Source organism: Ahaetulla prasina, chromosome 5 (assembly GCF_028640845.1).
Source record: "Ahaetulla prasina isolate Xishuangbanna chromosome 5, ASM2864084v1, whole genome shotgun sequence".
Classification (NCBI taxonomy): Eukaryota; Metazoa; Chordata; class Lepidosauria; order Squamata; family Colubridae; genus Ahaetulla; species Ahaetulla prasina.
In genome coordinates, this window is record NC_080543.1 from 92,846,752 (window position 1) to 92,866,730 (window position 19,979).

General features: G+C 35.1%; 1 protein-coding gene across 4 annotated transcripts in view; it reads right to left on the bottom strand.

The window, feature by feature from the left end:
• Positions 1 to 19,979, bottom strand: part of LOC131200184 (cohesin subunit SA-2-like) — a 62,408-nt gene that overhangs the window by 22,069 nt on the left and 20,360 nt on the right. For all 4 annotated transcript variants that reach the window (XM_058186661.1, XM_058186657.1, XM_058186659.1 and 1 more), the window contains 12 exons: positions 19,663 to 19,814; positions 18,081 to 18,154; positions 17,513 to 17,636; positions 16,348 to 16,446; positions 15,165 to 15,244; positions 11,340 to 11,447; positions 8,849 to 8,957; positions 7,918 to 8,035; positions 6,997 to 7,097; positions 4,110 to 4,202; positions 3,935 to 4,024; positions 3,246 to 3,449 (listed from right to left, as the gene is read on the bottom strand). In XM_058186661.1, the coding sequence (XP_058042644.1) occupies positions 3,246 to 3,449; positions 3,935 to 4,024; positions 4,110 to 4,202; positions 6,997 to 7,097; positions 7,918 to 8,035; positions 8,849 to 8,957; positions 11,340 to 11,447; positions 15,165 to 15,244; positions 16,348 to 16,446; positions 17,513 to 17,636; positions 18,081 to 18,154; positions 19,663 to 19,814 (1,352 nt within the window). The remainder of the gene's footprint in view (positions 1 to 3,245; positions 3,450 to 3,934; positions 4,025 to 4,109; positions 4,203 to 6,996; positions 7,098 to 7,917; positions 8,036 to 8,848; positions 8,958 to 11,339; positions 11,448 to 15,164; positions 15,245 to 16,347; positions 16,447 to 17,512; positions 17,637 to 18,080; positions 18,155 to 19,662; positions 19,815 to 19,979) is intronic.

The window sequence follows — 19,979 nt, forward strand, 5'->3', positions numbered from 1 at the left end:
GAAAAGAATAGTTAGGCATCAATAACATAAAATAAATGATCCTCCTTCCCTTTGGGGAGACCATTCATTTGATGAGGCAGATCATATATTTTGGCTGATTAATCATATTGGTCAAAATGTGTGTGTCTCTTATGTCTTTAGTCATATAAATTATTCCTAAAACATTTTTTTAGAGGACAGACTGGTTACACTCGAGCTGCACAGACAGAAGCCTTTGAATTCCATTGCTCTAAAATTACAGAGACACATAGAATTTGAAAGATCATGGAAAATGCAGTAGTTATCAACAATAAAATAGCTTAATGAACAAGGCAATTTTATTAAAGTGTCCTTTTCTTGCAGTCTTAGAAAGCAATGTCCAGCTGCTATCTGATTTTCACACCTAAAATTGAATTCCTCTTTATTTTTTCCCATTCTGTTTCTGCCCTTGGTTCCCAAAGCTGACATATGTGGACATGCTAGATCTCTTTAAGAAAAATGTCTTCACTAGCAAGATGCAGCAAATTTGAAGAACTAGAAGTTAAAATTAAACAAATTTAGTTAATTCTCCTAATCTTCAAATTATTTATAAAACCTTTCTCTGTGTTTTCATTGTTAACTGCAATTCCAAAATGATTAATGGATCAGATTATAGAAACTAAAATGTACAATGCAAAAGTCTGTTGACCTCACTGAATAAACTGCAAGGCTAATGCAAAATTTATTATTCTTTATTATCTGCAGCCAAAATAAATATGGTGTCTGATTCTGCCTAATACATATTTTTTTAAAAGCTATCAGGATGAACTCTTACCCAGTGGAATGACATCTGTTAGTCATGGCACTGTTGATCAACTGTTGTTGAACTGAGTCTGCAAGCTATTCATATTTCCAACAGCTGCTCTTATATTCTTAGAACTAACTAAAACCTTTTCAAGTATTTTTGCAGTACCCTCCCCCAACATATGCACAGAAATGGAAATGCAAAAGCCGTATTTAGCATTTAAAACATCTTACAAATATTTTCAACCAACAATTTACACGGACAACAAAACTTTAAAACCAATGCAAGAGAATGTTCTTATAAGCCACAATATGAAACTGGGATCTGTTTTATTTCCAAATTAATTCCTCGTTTAATCTTTTCTGGGTAGACCTCAGTAGGCAATCAACAAAATACAGGCTTTTAAATAATCCAATAAGAAAATATAACTTCTTCAAAACAAAATAAATATAACTCTGTTCTTCCATTTTATTCTTATTTTTAGCACCAAAGAGAAGAAGTGGTCCATAAGGGTTTTAGCTGATTAAATGTGCTTTCACACTATTGTATGTAGTTTTATATTTTTATAATATGCTTTTATTTTGTTATGTAACACTGAACTATTTCCTTCAAGAAAGGAGAAGTAGAGTAGGAGAGTCTTAAATAAAATCTTTTTTTTTAATGTAAATTTTGGCAAGAACATTCACATTACAAAGAAGCCTATTAAATTCTAACATTTTTTTCTACTGAAATATGTAATGCATTAGTCCTGTAACAAGTGTGCCGACAGTGCCTGAACTATCTATTATAAACACAACTGGTTTAGGGCCGTCTATGCTAAGTCAAAATATGTATTTTAATCATTTCAGTAAGGAAAGAGGACTATTTTGTGGTTTGTGGAGAAAAATGGAAAGACGCACCTGAAGTTTGTAAAAGGGGGAAGGGGAGGATCTATGAGGTAGTGCAGGGATGCAAATGAGACATGTCACACTGGGACATTGGCCTAGAACAGTGATGGCTAACCTTTTCTGGACCATGTGCCCAAAGCGTGCGTGGTTCCAAAATGCAATGTGCACATGGGCCCCACGCCTGCGCCCTGCCGCTCACGGGTACATATGTGCCCCCTGCACACCTCTGCCCCCTGCATATGCGTGCATAGCCCCCCACATGCACCCTGCCCCCCTCACATGCACCTCAGAGACCTGATGACTAGCTGGCTGGCTGGCAGGAGGCGCATGTGCATGCGCAGCAGAGCTGAACTGAGGTGACAGTTTGCGTGCCCATAGAGGGCACTGGGTGCCACCTGTGGCACGCATGCCATAGGTTCGCCATCCCAGGCTTAGAAACATCTCAAGGAAGGCCCTAGGAAGACTAGCTGGGAGTGTTAGCAGGATATGCAACGTTCAGATTAGCTGAAGAGCGATAGAAAAAAAACTGTCCAATCTTTGCTCTAGTTGTTCCATAAAAGGGCTAAATTTAGATCATTCCAGGTTTTATTTCTGCCAAATCACAGCTAATCCAAAATTGTCTGCTATAACTTTCAGAATGTGATAGGTTATTCTTATATTGAAACAAAACCTTTTCTGTACAATATACAGGATTTCTGTACATCCCTACAGGATTATAATACATTTTTAAAGGAAACAAAATACTAATACTAAATCTTCAGTGACTTCATACATGATCGTTCTCCAATATTTTTACACAGGAAGTCCACAACGATACACGTTTTCATTTTATCACATGAACTACAGACTTGCCTTAACATGTACAAAACAGATATCTTTACTAATTCAGAGGTAGCAATAATGAAAGTAGCTAATTCCTTCAGGGAAGGACGGGAACAAATAAACTACAGAAGAGACAAGAATCTCAGTATTGTGACTGGCAAACAATCATATGTACAAAATATCATATATATGTACAAAATATCATATATATGTACAAAATATTGATAACCTTCGCTTCCTATTGACATATAGGGAGTGCAATGACTCAGAAGTTAAAGACGCTGAGTTTGTCAGCTGGAAAGTTGAGAGCCCAGGTTCAACATCCAAGCCCAGGGGTGTGTTCACATTCTTGCTCCAGCTCCTGCCCACCTAGCAGTTCGAAAGCATGCAAATGGGAGTAGATAAATAGGTACCACTTCAGTGGGAAGGTAACAGCATTCCACGTGCCTCGTTGTCTAATCATGCTGGCCAGCTGACTATGGAAATTTCTTCAGACAATATTGGCTCTCTTGGCTAAGAAACAGAGATGAACACCGCCCCCTAGAGTTGGACACGACTGGAAAGGGCAAAACCTTTACCTTTTACCTATTGACATAATTTAATAATTCTTTTCCTAGTTTGTAAATTAATCATATATGAAGATGGCACTTGCTTTTATGGCTTAGTTCTCTCCAATATAAAAAGTATATTTAACGTTTTATAAAAAAAACCAACACTATTTTGTTCCAGATATCTAATTTTTGTTTCTGATTAAATACAAAGCTCATATTTACCTTATGCCAAAAAATGCCTAGTAGTTGATCTAGTTTCTCCACCAATTCATTCATCAGTTCAGCTCTAGCAAAAGCCACTTGGTTATGAACGGTAAGTTCTTCTCTGGAAAGAATACTGTATACCCTGGAGCAGGTCTCTAGGATATTAGTGTTGGAGTGTATCATTACAATGGCTTTTACCTCTCTCAATAAAGCATCGAGGTTCTACAAGAAAAGGAATTATTAATATCCTAAACAATAGTAGATTACTTAAACCAGCGTAGTCCACAATAGTACTGAACTTAATTTGAATTTAGGAGCATATTTGTTTAGCCATAAATGCACTATAGGTCTCGAACAGTATAAAATAAGAAATATAAGATCCAATTCACAAATCAGTTTATCATCAAACCTCACAGAACATCTAGAATAGTTAGATGTGCAGAAATAATAGGTGAATAATCAAGACGATTCCATATTTGGAGAGTCTGACAAATTACCCTTCAAATTATTTCAAGTGAAAATGCTTTTGCGGCAAAGGCTGTGTTTTCTGACCAGGTCCCAGGCATCATTTCAATTTTTAAGCAGGGTGATGAAAACAAACATAATAATGGCATTTTTTTCAATACTTAAAATGAATCAATCAATGAATGACATTTTTTTCACCACATTTCTCACAAATTCTCTATCTTTCATAAAAGTGAATTCACCTTATTGAATGAACCAGTACTGTACCGCTCTAAATCAAAATACTGTGAGATCTGCAGAAGGTTTGTCACTTTTTCTGTATCTAGTGAATACTGCAAAGGAAAACAGGATATTAGTGTGCTGCTGAAATTCAAATTAGTTATTGAATATGCATTCACAAGCGCAGCTGCACGTTACCTTTGCCAAGAGTCGAGGAAGCACCACAATAAAGTGTTCAGTAATTTTAGCACAATCTTCCATTTGTATTTTCTTCTCTTTGGTAGACAAGATCTATAAACAAAGCACTTTGTTGTAATTATAATCATGCCACTGTTCATGATTGAAATGAGCTGCACAATTCAAATTCTGTGTGGCAAATTACTAGGTATAAAAGTATCAAACCGCTTGAATTCTGTGGCTGTTTTATTAAAAAATGTTATCATTAATTTTTTTTTGAGCATGGCTATGTACTGAAAGGAAAGTTAGCTGCTTTGAATCCTTTTTCTATTCTAAGATATATCCATGTTTGAGCAAGGGAATAGAGAACACAGATAAAGAAACCTCTAGGCATTCCAAACATATCAGTGGCTTAGAAAGAGTTCAGCACTTCTAGGTTCTAAGAACAAGCTGTGCATATCTCGCAACTCTTTCAATAGCAACAAGTTGGTACTCTTTAAGATCATGGCTAAATAAACTGTCCCAACAGCAAAATAGAACTGCTTTGAACTTGTAGTTAATAAACAAATCTTAGAAGGTCAAAGTGATTTGCAGTTGCAACATGAACATGGTTTGTTTCCTGTTTTAACATATACACTTAAACTCGTATATTATTCCAAACATAACAATAAACTGTGATTTCATCCAGTTGGGAAGCATTCCATTAAGTTCAAAGAGGGGAGGGAACCTATAAATATAGGAAATATTCCCAATCCCCTAAAATATCCTTCCCAACTTGGTGCCTTTAAGTTGTGTTGACAACATTCCCAGCCAATAAGACTTCAGAGGTAGATTTATTTTTTCTCAAAAAATAAGTTTCTTTTTCATTTTTTAAAATCTGTTGTTCTCCAGAAAAGGTTTAAAAATGTAAGAGGTGTTGTAAACAATACTTTTTTTTTAATTCAAAAAGCTAATGTCATCCATATATTATACATATAATTACAAATAAATGCTACTATTTAATGATTAAGATAACTCATCAATCAACAAATCAAACTGATTACACTTAAATATTTTTCCTCAACTTAAGCCCGATCATAAATATTCAAGATTTTAGAGTACCCTTGCCTTTTATAACTTGTGTAAAAAAAATGTTGCATGTGATTTTGGACCTGCTCACTTCTGAAAACATAATCAATGCATTTTTAAAAGATGCATGAAATACATATAGTGCCGTTCATTTATTTGTACAATGTATGAGTTGCCTGACTCTCACCAAATCAAGTAGCTATCCAATATGGGCCCAATCATCATTCTGCCCAGAGCCCGGGAGAACACCAGGTCATTAATAGCTTACTGAACATGATCAGGGAGGGGGCCTCCAGATCTCTGAAGGGATATCATAACAAAGGCCAGGTACCAGGACAGTGAAGGCATCCTTCCCGGCTCTGACAAATTGACACTCTTAATTGATGGGAGCCAAAGCATGTGCATTCTTTCTGTTCTCCCCAGATGAACAGAGACATCCAGTCCCTCATGCAAAAAAGCCCTATGCCCTAAAGAGCTTTATAGGTAATAACCAGCACCTCAAATTTCATGTGGAATACAACTGGTAACCAGTGCAGCTTGTAGAGTCATGATGCCACACAGTTCTATCTAGGCATGTCCAACACACAACTGTGTTATGGGCCAGCTATAGCTTCCAAATAGTCTTCAAGGTCAGCCCCATGTAGACTGCATTACAATAATCCATCTGTGAGATGAGTAGAGGGTGAGACTGACTGAACGGGTATTCTAGTCCCTGAAAGAATACAACCAGTACGCAGCATATCTAAGCAAAAAATCTCTTGGCCAAAACAGGCATCTGCTCTTTGAATAGGAGCTGTAAATCCAAGTCAACTGTCAAGTTATGCACCAGTCTTGAATAAGGAATGCATTCCCTATTCCCACAAATTCTTTGGATTAGACACAGCCCTTTGAGTAAGCATTTAAGATTGCTTCTTTTTCGCAACTACAAAGCAAAAGGGGACTGCTCTACAATAATCCTGAAATGGCATTGGTCATGATTTTGGATGACCTCTACTGCGGGCAGAATGAGGTTGGGCATCCATCCTTGATCTACTTGACCTCTTGGTGGCTTTTGATACCATCAACTTTGGTATTCTTCTGGATCAGCTCCGATGGGGAGTAACAAGCCCACTGGTTCCAGGACTATGCCAATTTTAGTGCTGGGTGGGGCTGCATGTCACCTCTACTCTATGAGACTTCCAGGTCCAACTCAATGTGCTGGTTTTAACCTTTAAAGTCCTTCATGGCATGGTTCTGAGCTATCTGAGGAACTGCCTGTACTTGGTTATATCAGTCTGTATCATCATATCTGACAGACAGGACAAGTTGCAAGTTCCATCACCTTGGAATCTACATTTGGTGAGTCCTAGAAGATGTGTCTTGTGTGCCGTGCTACCTGCCTGATGGAACACGCTTCCCCCCGAAGTTAGATTAGCTTCACCCCTTTTGACAGGGTACCAGAGACTTGCTGAGATAGCTGTATTGTTGAGATGGCCATTTTATCTCTCTCACTGCCCAGGATTTGCATCTTTCATTTTTATGATATTTATTAGCATGGATTTTTATATTTAAAGGTGTGGTTTTTGACATGGTTATTTTGTCTCACTGTTATGCACAACCTAGGATCTCTTTTGGTGAGATGGGCTAGTATATAAATTTGATTAACAGAGAAATACTAAAGTTCTATGGGAGTAACTAATGATTTTATTCCCTGCATTGGAAAGACAAGGTATCACATTTGCTTTCCACCCACCATCTGGTTCTATCATTGCAGAGAAATGGGTTGCTGTTACTATTTAAGTGAAATATAAAACAGAAGGCTTTTCCTACCAACAAAGTAAAAAAATAAAGCTTTACTGACTTTCCTGATTCCTCCCCTGCCTGTGGGAGGACCTTCAACAGCTTGTCGAACAGTCGCTAAGATTATTTCAATGAGGGCACTCTCCTGGATATCACTCAGTGCTGTAAACAAAACAATGGAGAATATATTCAGTCTCCCACAGAAAGAAATCAAGTTCAGAGAATCTGAAAGCCCACAGTAACTTTAGATATTAAACCTAGAAATGTTTTAATGTAACTAAAATACATTCTTCTTTTCCTCTATAAATTATTTTGGGTTGTCTGGTAGAACTTACCCTACAGACTAAAATAAAAGACAAAGATCTAAGGGGATCAACAAATGCTAAAAAAAAGATCAAATAAGTAAGTTAGATAAAACTAATAATCATTGATATGTCCTATGTGGACATACAAGTTTTGTTCTTCAGGGTAAGTCTTAAAGCCTTAATCTGCTTCACTACATTTTATTAAATTAAAATACATACACACAATGGTGTCACAAATAATGATATACAATACACTAAATCAAACAAATCCTCAAATCAAAATCCATGAACCAGCAACGTGCTGCATTCTTTGCTCTGACATAAAACAGAAGTTAGATTGGCTAAGCTGTTCAGCCAAATTCTAAGTGGAGGTCTTCAGAGCACACAGCCTTTTAAACTAGTGTCTCTTTATGACAAAGATTTCCTGCTCCTGAAATTCTCATATCCAACCTGGGCTCATATTGCTGATACAAAGTCAGCAATGAAAGCACTAAACTTTATGGCCCACTTTGTTCTTGTTGTTAGTTGCGAAGTCATGTCTGACCCATCGCAACCCCATGGACAACGTTCCTCCAGGTCTTTCTGTCCTCTACCATCCTACTGCTTCAGTGACTCCATCCAGCCACCTCGTTCTCTGTCGTCCCATTCTTCTTTTGCTCTCAACCTTTCCCACTTACCTCTTTCATATTCTCTGGCATCCTCCAGTAAGAGAGCTGTCATGCACTCCCAATGTTTCAATAAATTCACGGCCCAATCCCACAGGCTGTCTATAAGATATGTGACGTGGTTATGCAGCTAAAAAATAAAAGAAATATTCCAAAAGGACAAGCTACCATTACGACCCTAGGAAGCAATAAGATCAAGCAGAAACCTGCATGTTTTCAATATCTCCTCTAAAGTAGAAACTCCTATGACACCAATATTTGATCTATAAACATATTTTCTCTTTAGCTCTGGGAATATTCCTTCTATGATTGTAGCTTGTCATATTACTTCGCAGTTAAAGATGTACAACAACAATGGTAAACAATAAGAAATGCTTTAAACATCAGGACCAGTGATTAGAATACATTCAGAAAGAAGCATATTTTGCCAATGTATAAACAAGCCTAACTTTGGGCAGGTCTTAAAATAGCCATACCCACATTAAAATTGTAGACATTTATGTTCAACAGAAGTTTAACTTAATAACAGTGAAACAACTCATGTGACAAATTAGTTGTCTGAATACATTATAATTTATCACATTCCTTAACAAACACTGCCTTGGGTGTTTAGAAAATGTATATGTTGAAAAGTTAGCCTTTCAACAGTTTCAATAAATGATGTAATTAAGTGTTTATTATTAACACAATTTTTTTCCTACGTTTCTTCAGGCATATTTCTCAAAACAAATTATAATTCATTCTATTCTTCAACTTTTCCACTATAACTACAATTATCCGAAACTAGCAATAACAATATGAGACAGTACTTTCTAGCACACTTTAATAGCAAATTAACCCAGTTAATATTTGCCTATTCTCAAACCTTCACATTTGCCTCTTAAATGTATTAGTTGTCTTTATTCAGCTGTTTCTGTTTTGTAGTCTATGCAGAAAATTTTACCTCACTTTCCAAGAAAAAAACTATTAGTGTTTTCAGCTGGCTAGTAATACGTTCCTGGTTTCCATTTGTTTTGATGAATGATTCTGTCTCAATTTCCTGGATAATCAATCTGTCAAAGAAACAAGGAGTAGATCAAAAGCAACTTCCAAATTCTGATTTACAGCAATCAATTTCAATCAATGTTATTTCCAGTAGATGGGTTTAAGATTGTAATAAAAACTTCCAATATTTCAATCTTAAAAGAAAAGTATTACTCGGGATCTTAGAGTTAGTCTTGAAAACATGAGGGCAATGTCATGCATGCTTTCAGTCTTCTTTCTCTACAAATTGTTCTCTATTTGGTTGAGTACAGATCTTAAATATTCTATTTCATTTCACCAGTGCAGGTTTCATTTAATAGGCAAGCTGAAGAGTGCAGCGAACTATTCCAATACCGTAAGGAAGCAAAATTTTGTTTTCTAAGAGAAATCTTGCCTTGAAATATTTTCAATTAAAGGAATGGTATAAGTTCAGCATCATACAAATGGACTATCATTTTTGCTAGGGCTGTGCACACTTTGAAAATGATTCAGAAGTGCTTCAAATTTGATATGAACACACCTCTTTTCATCAAAAAAACTTCTGTTTTAGTGAGAGGCAATAAATTCACTGTAATTCAAAAAGAATCCACAACAGTCACAAAAGGTCTATAACATTTTTTTAAATTAATATTTGTACAGTCCTTTTTCTTATTATGTTATCAAGAGCAGTTACAAGGTTCTGCCTGAGTAAACTGAATTTTCATGGCTGAAGGAAACAGGGGTGTTTTATCCCATTTTCACATTGATAATCCTAATAACTTTATTAGTAGTGGAAGGTGGAAGAAAAACCCTTTACAATTAATCACAAAGTATAAATCTTTCACAACAAGTCGTCAAGCAAATGTAGCCTGATGAAAAAAAATTACACAACGAACAACACAGTTAAAGAGAGGTGGACGCAACATATTTGGTCCTTGTGAAGCTATCCTTGAGTCATATCACATTGTATAGCCATGACTTCAGTAACTGATCTTAGCAAAACATTTTTCTTTTATTTTCATTGCTGCCTCTATTGAATGTTAGTAACTAGCCTGCTGGTTCTTTTGGTGAAATATACTGTATATAGATTTTAGTTCTGTTTGTTTTCTATTTTTTAAAAAAAGATTTATTTGTTTTATTTATATAACATGTAAAAATTCAATTTCAATCAGTGTGTTGTTTGGGTACAATTATTTTTAGGAAATCATAATGTTTACAATAGTATTCATCACAATATTAATTCTATAATAATGATAATATTTTACTTGTCTACTTTAACAAATTTCCTTTATAACATTAGTCCTTTTTATATTCCCATATTTCTAACTTTTGTTTTTATTATCTAACCATTGGTAAAATAAGTCCCATATCAAGAAATATTCAGTTCCTTCTTTTTCCTTAATAGTAAGTATTAATCTGTCCATTTCTGCACATTCTAATATTTTTTTATTACATTTTTGTTTGTTTTCTATTTTTTATGTAGCTATAGCTCTCACATCTTATGGCGTAGGAGAGCCTTGGAGCATCTTTCATACATAGAAGGAAATAACATGTCTACATTCAACATGTAGTTGAATGCTTCTAATAAGACAAATCTCTCAACATTTGCACCATACATGGATTAAGTGTTTATCAGGACAACCTGGTCTACCCAAATATGGGACGGAGCATACTGCTTCCGCTTTTCGCAGTATGCTCCGTCCCATATTTGGGTAGACCAGGTTGCCCTGATAAAAAACACTTAATCTCTCCCCTGGTATAGCCAACAAAGAGAGCCCGTGGCTTTGAGGTTAATATATCTACCTAACATGTAAGTAGCCCAGGTTCGAATCCCAGAAGGTTATGGCTAGCTGAAATAGATCTATAGTAGTCTTCCTTTATTTCTTTGTCAGTAAATATAAATTTAACACACCATACATGGATGTCAAAATTAAGTAGGTGTCCACAGAACTAAGGTTTGCTTCAGTACACTGCTCCTCATGCCTCCATTCTCTCTCCAGAGCAAGATATAAGGGTCTATCTGGATTAGTTTACATTGTGCCAGTACCAATGCAAGTGACTAGATGACCTCCAAGGTCCCTTCCAACTCTGTTACTGTTATACTGTTATATACATAAAACATCACTAAAATTGGTTGGATGAATGGATATTGAGACATTCTATTTTATTAAACCACTGATACGATTCTTGCATTAGTTTATAAATGTATTTGAAGAAACAGTTATCAAACTCATTACAAAAAGATGAATGATAAAGATCAGTTAGAAGAGAACAGAATTACTCAATAAGAAAAAAAACCATGGCACTTTGCTTAAAGAGAACATGAAAGTAGTTTTGAAATTCCATCGAAAATAAAAACCAGATATCCTCAAAAAAAGTCACTTTTCAGAGTGAAATGTCTAGCAGATGAATTTAATTAATAAATAAAATACCTTTTGTAAAGTAATTCCCCAGCTGCTACAGCCAATGGTCGGTGTATGCTATAAACAAACTGGTACAAGTTTTCACAGTCTTCAGATGATAAGGCATCTTCACAGTTCCTGTACAGAAATCTAATGTTAAATATGGTTTGCTAAAACATATGATGTTTGGTATTCTGACAGCATCATATACATGTTTTCTCAGAAGAAAGTCACAATATATTGAACAGGGTTTAGCGATGGGAAAATGCATGCAGAAGTGCAGCGTAAAACTACAACAATTGATAATTAATTTCCTCTGCCTCATATTTTATTCACTTAATTGCAAAATCAGCTAAATGTACGCCATATAATTAAAACTGTATATTAATTTAATGACCTTCTTCCCCCTATGATTTTATTTAACAAGCACAGAAAATCAGCTACTATCATATATTTGATGCTGGTGCCTATGTGTTGTAAGAATGTAAATGTATTTGACAGGGTTGGTTCTGGATTATAGATGGTCCCAGGATTATAATCAGAAGCATTTATAGATAAATTATTTCATACAGCAGAGTATGATAATCACTGCTAGCAAAAAAAGAAAAGTAAATAAATAACAGGATAAATTGAGAGAAGTAAATAAAATTTTCTAAATTGTCACCACTGGTCAAACTTGCTTTGAAAAATGAATTTTTTTTAAAGTTTTCCTGAGCTATAGATGTAATGAAAGCTCAACCATGCACTGCAATACACAGGGAATCCTGTTTTAGTTCTGTCATATTTTACATGGTTATATAAAAATGACAAAATGTAAACACTGATATTCTGCATTTACCAAATTGGGGAATGGGGAAGTGATTTCTTCTTCTAAAATAAGAATATTTGAAATTTTACATGATTTCTCCTATTATATCTAAGTATAAGGAATCAGATTTAAAATAGATACTCATTTTCTATTTATTGTCTGTTCATTTCTAAAACATTTTGTCAAAAATTGGAACTGCTATTGAGATATTCAAAAACAGGATTTACTCTAGTGAAGTACAAATACTTCACTACCACAAAGATGATAAAATCATGTTAAATTCTAGATCTGACTGGAACATAAATAAGCTTGTGTATAATAGTAAGAGTACTACCTGGCAATGGAATATTTTCTCTAAAAATGTTTAAATATATAAAAAAAGGTAGAAATCAGATTTATAACCTCAATCTCAGAATTTTCTGAAAGATACAGCTGCCAGACACCAATAATTGCAGCTCAAAGTTTTAGGTCTTTTTTCTACCACCAATGCAAAATCTCATGATCAGAATATGAATGCAAGAAATTCCTACTTTATGAAACCAAACATCCTCTGGCCAGCCATTATGCTTTCAAAGTGAACATTAAAACGTATCTCATAAAAAAAATCATCCTTCTGTAATTTGGGTTCCCTTGGTTTTTTGACTTATATCTCCTATGGCTTAGTCAGTGCTAAGCCAGCCATAATCATGGATCATGGATGTTGTAGAGAAAAATCATTTAGCCATGCTGAGAAATATTATATTCAAATAAACCAATGCCAGCTCAATGCCTTAACAACTAGGGAAAAATAAGAAAAAAATATTCTGTCATTTAGTAGGCAAACATTCACTCTGAAGACATGTTTATAAAAGGACATTTCATTTTTCAAAATATACTGTAATTTCCTCCAGACACTTGAGAGGAATTAAATGCACCACCAGTATTACTTGCTTAATCTGCTGCTAAAAGAAACAGTGCTTATCCATCAACAACATTTGTTTAATGATTTTTAATGTCAGTCTAATGTATGTTAGCTTAATAACTTCCTATAGAAATTAATTTGACAATTAATAACATGCTATAGGAAATAGTAGTCCCAGAAGGGAGGGAGGGAGGGAGGGAAGTATTAATCTAATCTAGTTTTTCTGAGTGCTGATTACTAGTGGAAAAGTGCTAGAGTCTTTTTCTCTTTGGGCTAGTGATTATCTCTTTTGTTGTTAATGTCTATGTGTCTATTTTCCTTTATTGGTGCTCAGTGCTACTTATTTACTAGGACCGTGTAACTTATTGAACGTATGTTCAATCACAGTGACTCAATTGGGCTTCGTGAAATTCAACAGCCTTCCCAAACCAAGACCAAGATTATTGTACATAATGCCTCTGTGTATCTGTGCCTACCTTGTGGAAGTCTCCCCCCTGAAGTAAAGAGCTCCTACTTCTTTTGCTTTCTGAGAGGCTGTGAAAACTTGTTTTAAAGTACGAGTTTTAAATTTGTATACTGTTATTTAATTTTCAGTTATTTTATTTAATATAGTGGCCATATAAATCTTTTAAATAAATAAATAAACCCCAGGAAAAGATTTGTGCATAGACATGTATGTGCAAATTGCTTGAGAAGACTCTCAAGGCTGATTCTTCTATTCTTTGGAATGATGAATGATACAACCAAGAAGTAACAATACATGATTAAAGCATCAATTCAAATAATTCACACAGGTCTAATGGAGGCGGGTCCTTGCTTAACAAATCACTTGTTGAGTAACCATTTGAACTTACAAGAGCACTGAGCCAGTGGTATTTATGACTGATCCTCATACTACAGGGATCACAGTGTCTCATGGCCACATGGCTGTGATCCAGCAAAGACAAAGTTGAAGCATCATGCACTCATGTGACCACCATTTGTGACTTTCTTCACCAGCTTCTTACAAGCAAAGTCAATGAGAAAGATGGCAGGAGATTGTAATTGACTCATTTAATGACCTGCCATGATGCACTTAATGACAGTAATTAGAAGTACCAGAATTTCCATCACTAAGCAACATAGTCATGTGATGTCACACTTTATATCTGCACTGTTCACAATGGAAAGTCTGATCCCTATGACTATTGTTAAGTGAGGACTACCTGTACTTAGTTTCAGGCTGCAGCCCCTCTGCATACTTATCCAGAGGTAACCCTTTTTAATTTGAACAAGATTTACCTGACCTGATAAGACACGAGATTTATTTCTAGACAGGACATTAGCTAATCACTGTTTAAATGAACAACAGAACAAATGCAAAGACAAAAGTGCTCAGCAGCTGCAGTACCAATGCAATATTTGTCAATTCAGAAGTTGAACAAGCGTAACATTAATGGATACGACAATATTGTATGATAACAAAAGCACATTACTCCTCCTAGTACAGGATCAACATGAATACAATGATAAGTGCAATGTATTTTGTTCTGGTTTCTAACCACTAGAAATTAATGTCATCTACACATGACATAATGCTGCTGTTTTCAAGAGTCCTCTGTCTCCAGTAGAAATTGCCAGTACAGTGCTATCTACGTCTCAACCACAAAGCAGAAAAAAGAAGAATTGTAGCAAGAAACCAATATTATTCATTACTATATTTCTAAAAGTGCTCTACTTTATGTTAATACTTGACCAAGCAAAATAGGAATCAAACTAAGAAACCACAGGGTATTATTTAAAGAAATTAAAACTCAACTTGATTATATTCAGTTGTGATCTATGGAAAAATCAATAAAATTTAAGAGTAACAAAAGCAAGTTAGAGTAGTAAAAAAAATTGCAAAAAACTTGTGCGCATTTTTTTAAAAAAAGAATTTGCCTGCAAGGCATAATACTTAATAATGTATTTGCAGAGAACACTTGTAATTCATTGTGTTATTCCATTAGGGTTCAGATTTTGAATAAATCTTAATTATGCAGTAATATTTTACAATGATCTAAGGGCAACTGCATATTTGGCATGCTAATAAGGATTTAGCTAGTTATAAAACTGCATCTTATACCCATCAAATATCACATCATAGTTAAGTGAAAAGGTTATTTACTGTGACATAACCATCAAGAGTTTCATGGCTTGAACCGTTACTTCATGGTCCCTGTCCAGAGCCATGGACACAATGCGATCCTAAATGGATATAAAGCAACAAGAAAGAGACTGAATAATTTCTACTCAAATAGCTTTTTGCTACAGAAATGTATCCTTTCGACACAATATAGAAGTAATTGATCCTTCAATTTTACTAAACTGCAACAAAAGATCATAGTTGGGGATTTCAAAAGAACCATACATAGCAAAATAACTCATTGCTGAGTCATGTCTGAGGGGGGAATCTTATATTGTGTGGAGTAAAAAAAACAACAACTTGCAACTGCTCTTTTATTTTGTTTTAGCTTGAATGCTGATGTTTAGAATTTGCAATGGATGGTTTGTAGCACCCCCTACAGGCTTGGAATATTTGGAGTTCTGGTTCAAAATAGACACAAATCCCAAGCTATTGATTCCAAATATATTAGGTGAAACATATTGCTGTAGAAATGGTTGAGGAGATATTGGTTCTAATAATTGGAATCACTTACAACAAAAATTGGTAATTCTTCTTAATTAGTTTTATAAAACATGCCTTGCAGAAATAGTTTTTATTTCCAGATGAAATTCCAGAACAAATTAATAAGTGATTTTGAATTAACTATAATTTTTTTTTCTTTTTTTACTAAATGAATCATATCACAAAGAAGTTGCATGAGAAAAGTTACCAAATGCATACCTTCAAAGGACAAAAGTTAATGTACAGGAACCTAATATATTAAACTACTAATTGGTTCTGTCAAATGGTGGAGAGGGAGGGGTGAAGAGTGTTAGGCAACCCTGGGAATGGTTGGTGTTCTGAGAGCATTCTCTCCACTTTTAATAGTGCACGTTTAATTTTAATTTTGTTTTTATTCTTATTATGCTTTTATATTCTGATAATTTTTTATTGTAAGCCACTCAGAGTAATAAGGTCGGTGGCAGGGAAATGTAAAAATACGCTTATATATTATTAAGCATCCAAGCCCTGAAATGTGTTTGTGCAATGGAAAAAAATTCATGCTGAACATTCACAATGAAGGGATTTGTATTTCTAATTTTCTTCCCAAATCTGAGGGCCTGGAGTGACTCTAGTTTGATTCTAAAAATAATTATTCCTAATATCAACAAGTTCATATTGGGAAATGCTGATTTTAACTTACCTTGAACCTGCTAGTAAATAGATCCATTTTACAAACAACTTCTTTTTGACTATATATTCCCTGTAGTGCCTGAAGGCACTTCAGCCGTACTTCAGCATGCTACAAGGAAAAGTAAAACCGAGTGGGAATTACAGGCACAGGTGAAATTATACAGATAACAGTATCTGTACTCAGTAGGGCCGGATAGCTCAGGCTGGTAAGGCCTGTTATTAAGAACACAAAGCCTGCAATTACTGCAGGTTCAAGCCCGGCCCAAGGTTGACTCAGCCTTCCATCCTTTATAAGGTAGGTAAAATGAGGACCCAGATTGTTGGGGGGGCAATAAGTTGACTTTGTAAAAATATACAAATAGAATGAGACTATTGCCTTATACACTGTAAGCCGCCCTGAGTCTTCGGAGAAGGGCGGGGTATAAATGTAAACAAAACAAAAAATGGCAGGAGACTCATTTCTCAGGTGCCAATCTTTTGATAGCAAAAGCTATCCACACCAAAGATAAAATATTTCAACATACTGCTTTGCTTATGTATCTTTGACTACAATTTGGGAGATAGCTTGGAACAAACTGAGATATGTGTACTTTTCTGGGTAGTTTTTTTAATGCACGAACATATATGGCTTGGGGATATTATCTTAGCCAAGATTTATATAAGTGTCATTAAATTTGGGACAGCAGGGACACTTGGCTTTGGATTCTCAATTTTTGGGGGGCATTTGCAGTATTGGCCTATACTCTTCCTTGTACTTGATTTTTTGGACATGCAATCTGTCTCAAGAGTAAACCATGGAAGTGTATATAAAATATTCTGAATTTGGAACACTTTGAATTTGAAATGGACTATTCTAACCTCACGATGCCCTTCTGATTTTTAACAGCAGTGCTCCAACCTAAAACCAATCATATTATCAGTGTTGTAACAAAACTAGTCGATTGTTTCAGCAACAGTTTTGATTTAAATTTATATTGCTTTTCTATTTGGTTTTCTAAACTGGAAAAAGGAAAAATCAGAATAACATTAAGTTTGTTGTCTTTAACCCTATTCTTCAAATTTAGTTTTGTTGTTCAATGGAAGATTATCATGTAAGCATGTATGCACGAAAACACTAACTTAATCTTTGAAAAAGGAGATTGATATTTTTTTCAGTTGTTAATAAAAGAACTCACTTTATCATACAGCATCCATCCAAGATATTTCAAGTAACTATCATTTAGGAATGTATCAGGATAAATTCTCATCCAGCTGCCCATTTCCTCAATGCAAATAGCCCGGATTTCTGGAATAATATCACTTTAAAAAAATGAAAAAAATATTTGTAATCTTCCATGAGCTGGTTCATACATTCTTACATATTATATACTTCGTACCATCTGCTATAAATAATCTTTATTATAAGGACATTATAAAACTGTATGAAGTGCTCTGAATATTCTTGATGAAACCAGTCAAATATGCGACACTATAGTCTTGTTCAGGCACTGTATTTCAATATAATACCTGAAGTCTGCAGAAGACTCTTTTTAGCAAATCTCTCAACTGCATAAGGATAAAGAGAATGAATGCAAGCTGAAATCAGGTGCCATGTGATGTCTTGTACTTCTTAATACAATTTATCCTAATGCTTCATTGCTGTTAACTTTATAGTGCAACTTCAAATGATTACATGCAAATAAACTTCTCAGTCAATCTATTCTTAATAAATTAGACTCCTTGGAAACATATAAACATTCTTACCGGTAACGTGGCAAAAAGGTCCCCTTAAAAATCGCATTCATCATATTTTCTACTTCCAGAGATTTCTGTTCATACTAAAATGAGAAAAATTGAGGGGGTTTTTTTCCACATAGGAAAGGCTTTAATTCAGTGAACTTTTTTTTCAGGCCACACTTTTACTTCAGAGGATTTCATCACTGGCTACACTCCCAAAATGTAGTTATATCAGGATAAAAAAATGAGGTTTGAGTTCATTGTAATTACCGTACATTAAATTGTCCATTAAATGGTATTTAATTTAGTTTACATTTACATTAAATGTACTTTAAATTAATATTAAATTAATGCTTTACTAGTTTTTCACATCTTCATCTTCTGTCATCTTAAAAGCTACAAATTGACAGAATCTAAGGAGGATTGTGGAAGCTATGTTTAAAGCAGATACCCTCTTAGGGCCATTTTCTTTCTCCTTCCTTCCATTCTCTCGTGATCCCCACGTCCTGGGCTATAGTCAATTTGCTGGTACCAACAGAGCAGTCATACAGTAATCTGAATATAATGGACTACAATTTCCATCAACATCAGTTAGGCTAGCTGAGGATAACAGTAATTTACTCCAACACACCTCCTAGAGGTTACCAGGCCAGGAAAAACTGCAATAGACTTTGTAGAAAAGCAGTATATATAAAATCAGGAAACTTTGAAGAAGTTCTTATAGTTATCATGTTGTTCAGTATTTCCTCCCTGGACAGTTATCTATAGCAGAAAGCAAGCTAAACTTCTTTTTCCTCTTAGCAGGCTATGTTTGCCATTTCATAGTATGGAAAAGGGGGGAAAGTCACAATTTTCCTAGTAGATATCAATTTCAAATATAATGGCTCAGTGCCATATAGATCTTAATACCTACATCCCTAACCATTCTTCAGCTCTTATAACATCAGATGAGAGTATAATTCTCCAATAAATGGCAGCTTTTGTAATCAGGGGTGGTTGTGCTATGCCAGTGGTAGTCAACCTGGTCCCTACCACCCACTAGTGAGCGTTCCAGCTTTCATGGTGGGCAGTAGGGGTTTTGTCCGATACTGAAGCACTTTCCTTTTTTTTTAATTTGATTTTTTTTAAAATTTTCATAGCATTATTAAAAACACTTTCATTAGGTTTTCATAAAATTCCCTGTGACAATTTAAATTTCTGAAAATATACTATTTGCATCGCCCGCGCATAAGTTTAGTTCACGTTAGGTAAGTGAAACTAAATGGCGCTATAGTGCAACCGCAAACAAGAGCCTCGTCCCCCCACGCCACCCAGCTGTAACAGACAAGCAGAGCTGGTAGCCGGCGCCCCCCCAAACCCAATCCACGATGCGCGAGTGGCATGCACAGACGACGATACATGGCGCATTACTATGGAACCAGTGGGTGGTTAGAAAATTTTACTACTAACAGAGATACAAAAGTGGGCGGTAGGTATAAAAAGGTTGACTACCCGTGCTATGCAAATCCCAATCAGAGGCTTAAATGCTAACGGCACTGAATGGCAAATTTAGTAACATTGTCTCAGGTTCATTAATTACATTTTATCTCCCCTTGAAACATTGTCCCACCTCTCTCTTTTTTCTCTCAAGCTGGTCCAGTCTAGAATTGATTTTCTTTCCCACGATCCTCTTCTTTTCTACCTCATATAATCTTTCCAGGTTATCTTTACTTACTTCGAGATTTAGATTTAGATTTACAAGTGCTGTAAGAAGTTTCATAGCTGGAAACAAAAACAAATACAATTCCAGAATCAAGTCTAGAATCTTTAACATTACAAATTTAGATATCTAGAATAAAAAAGAAAGGAAAGCTAAGGAATAACTTACTTTAGGTGTGACTATACTTTATGACTATCACTGAATTATTTTTTCAACAGAAGTTTGAC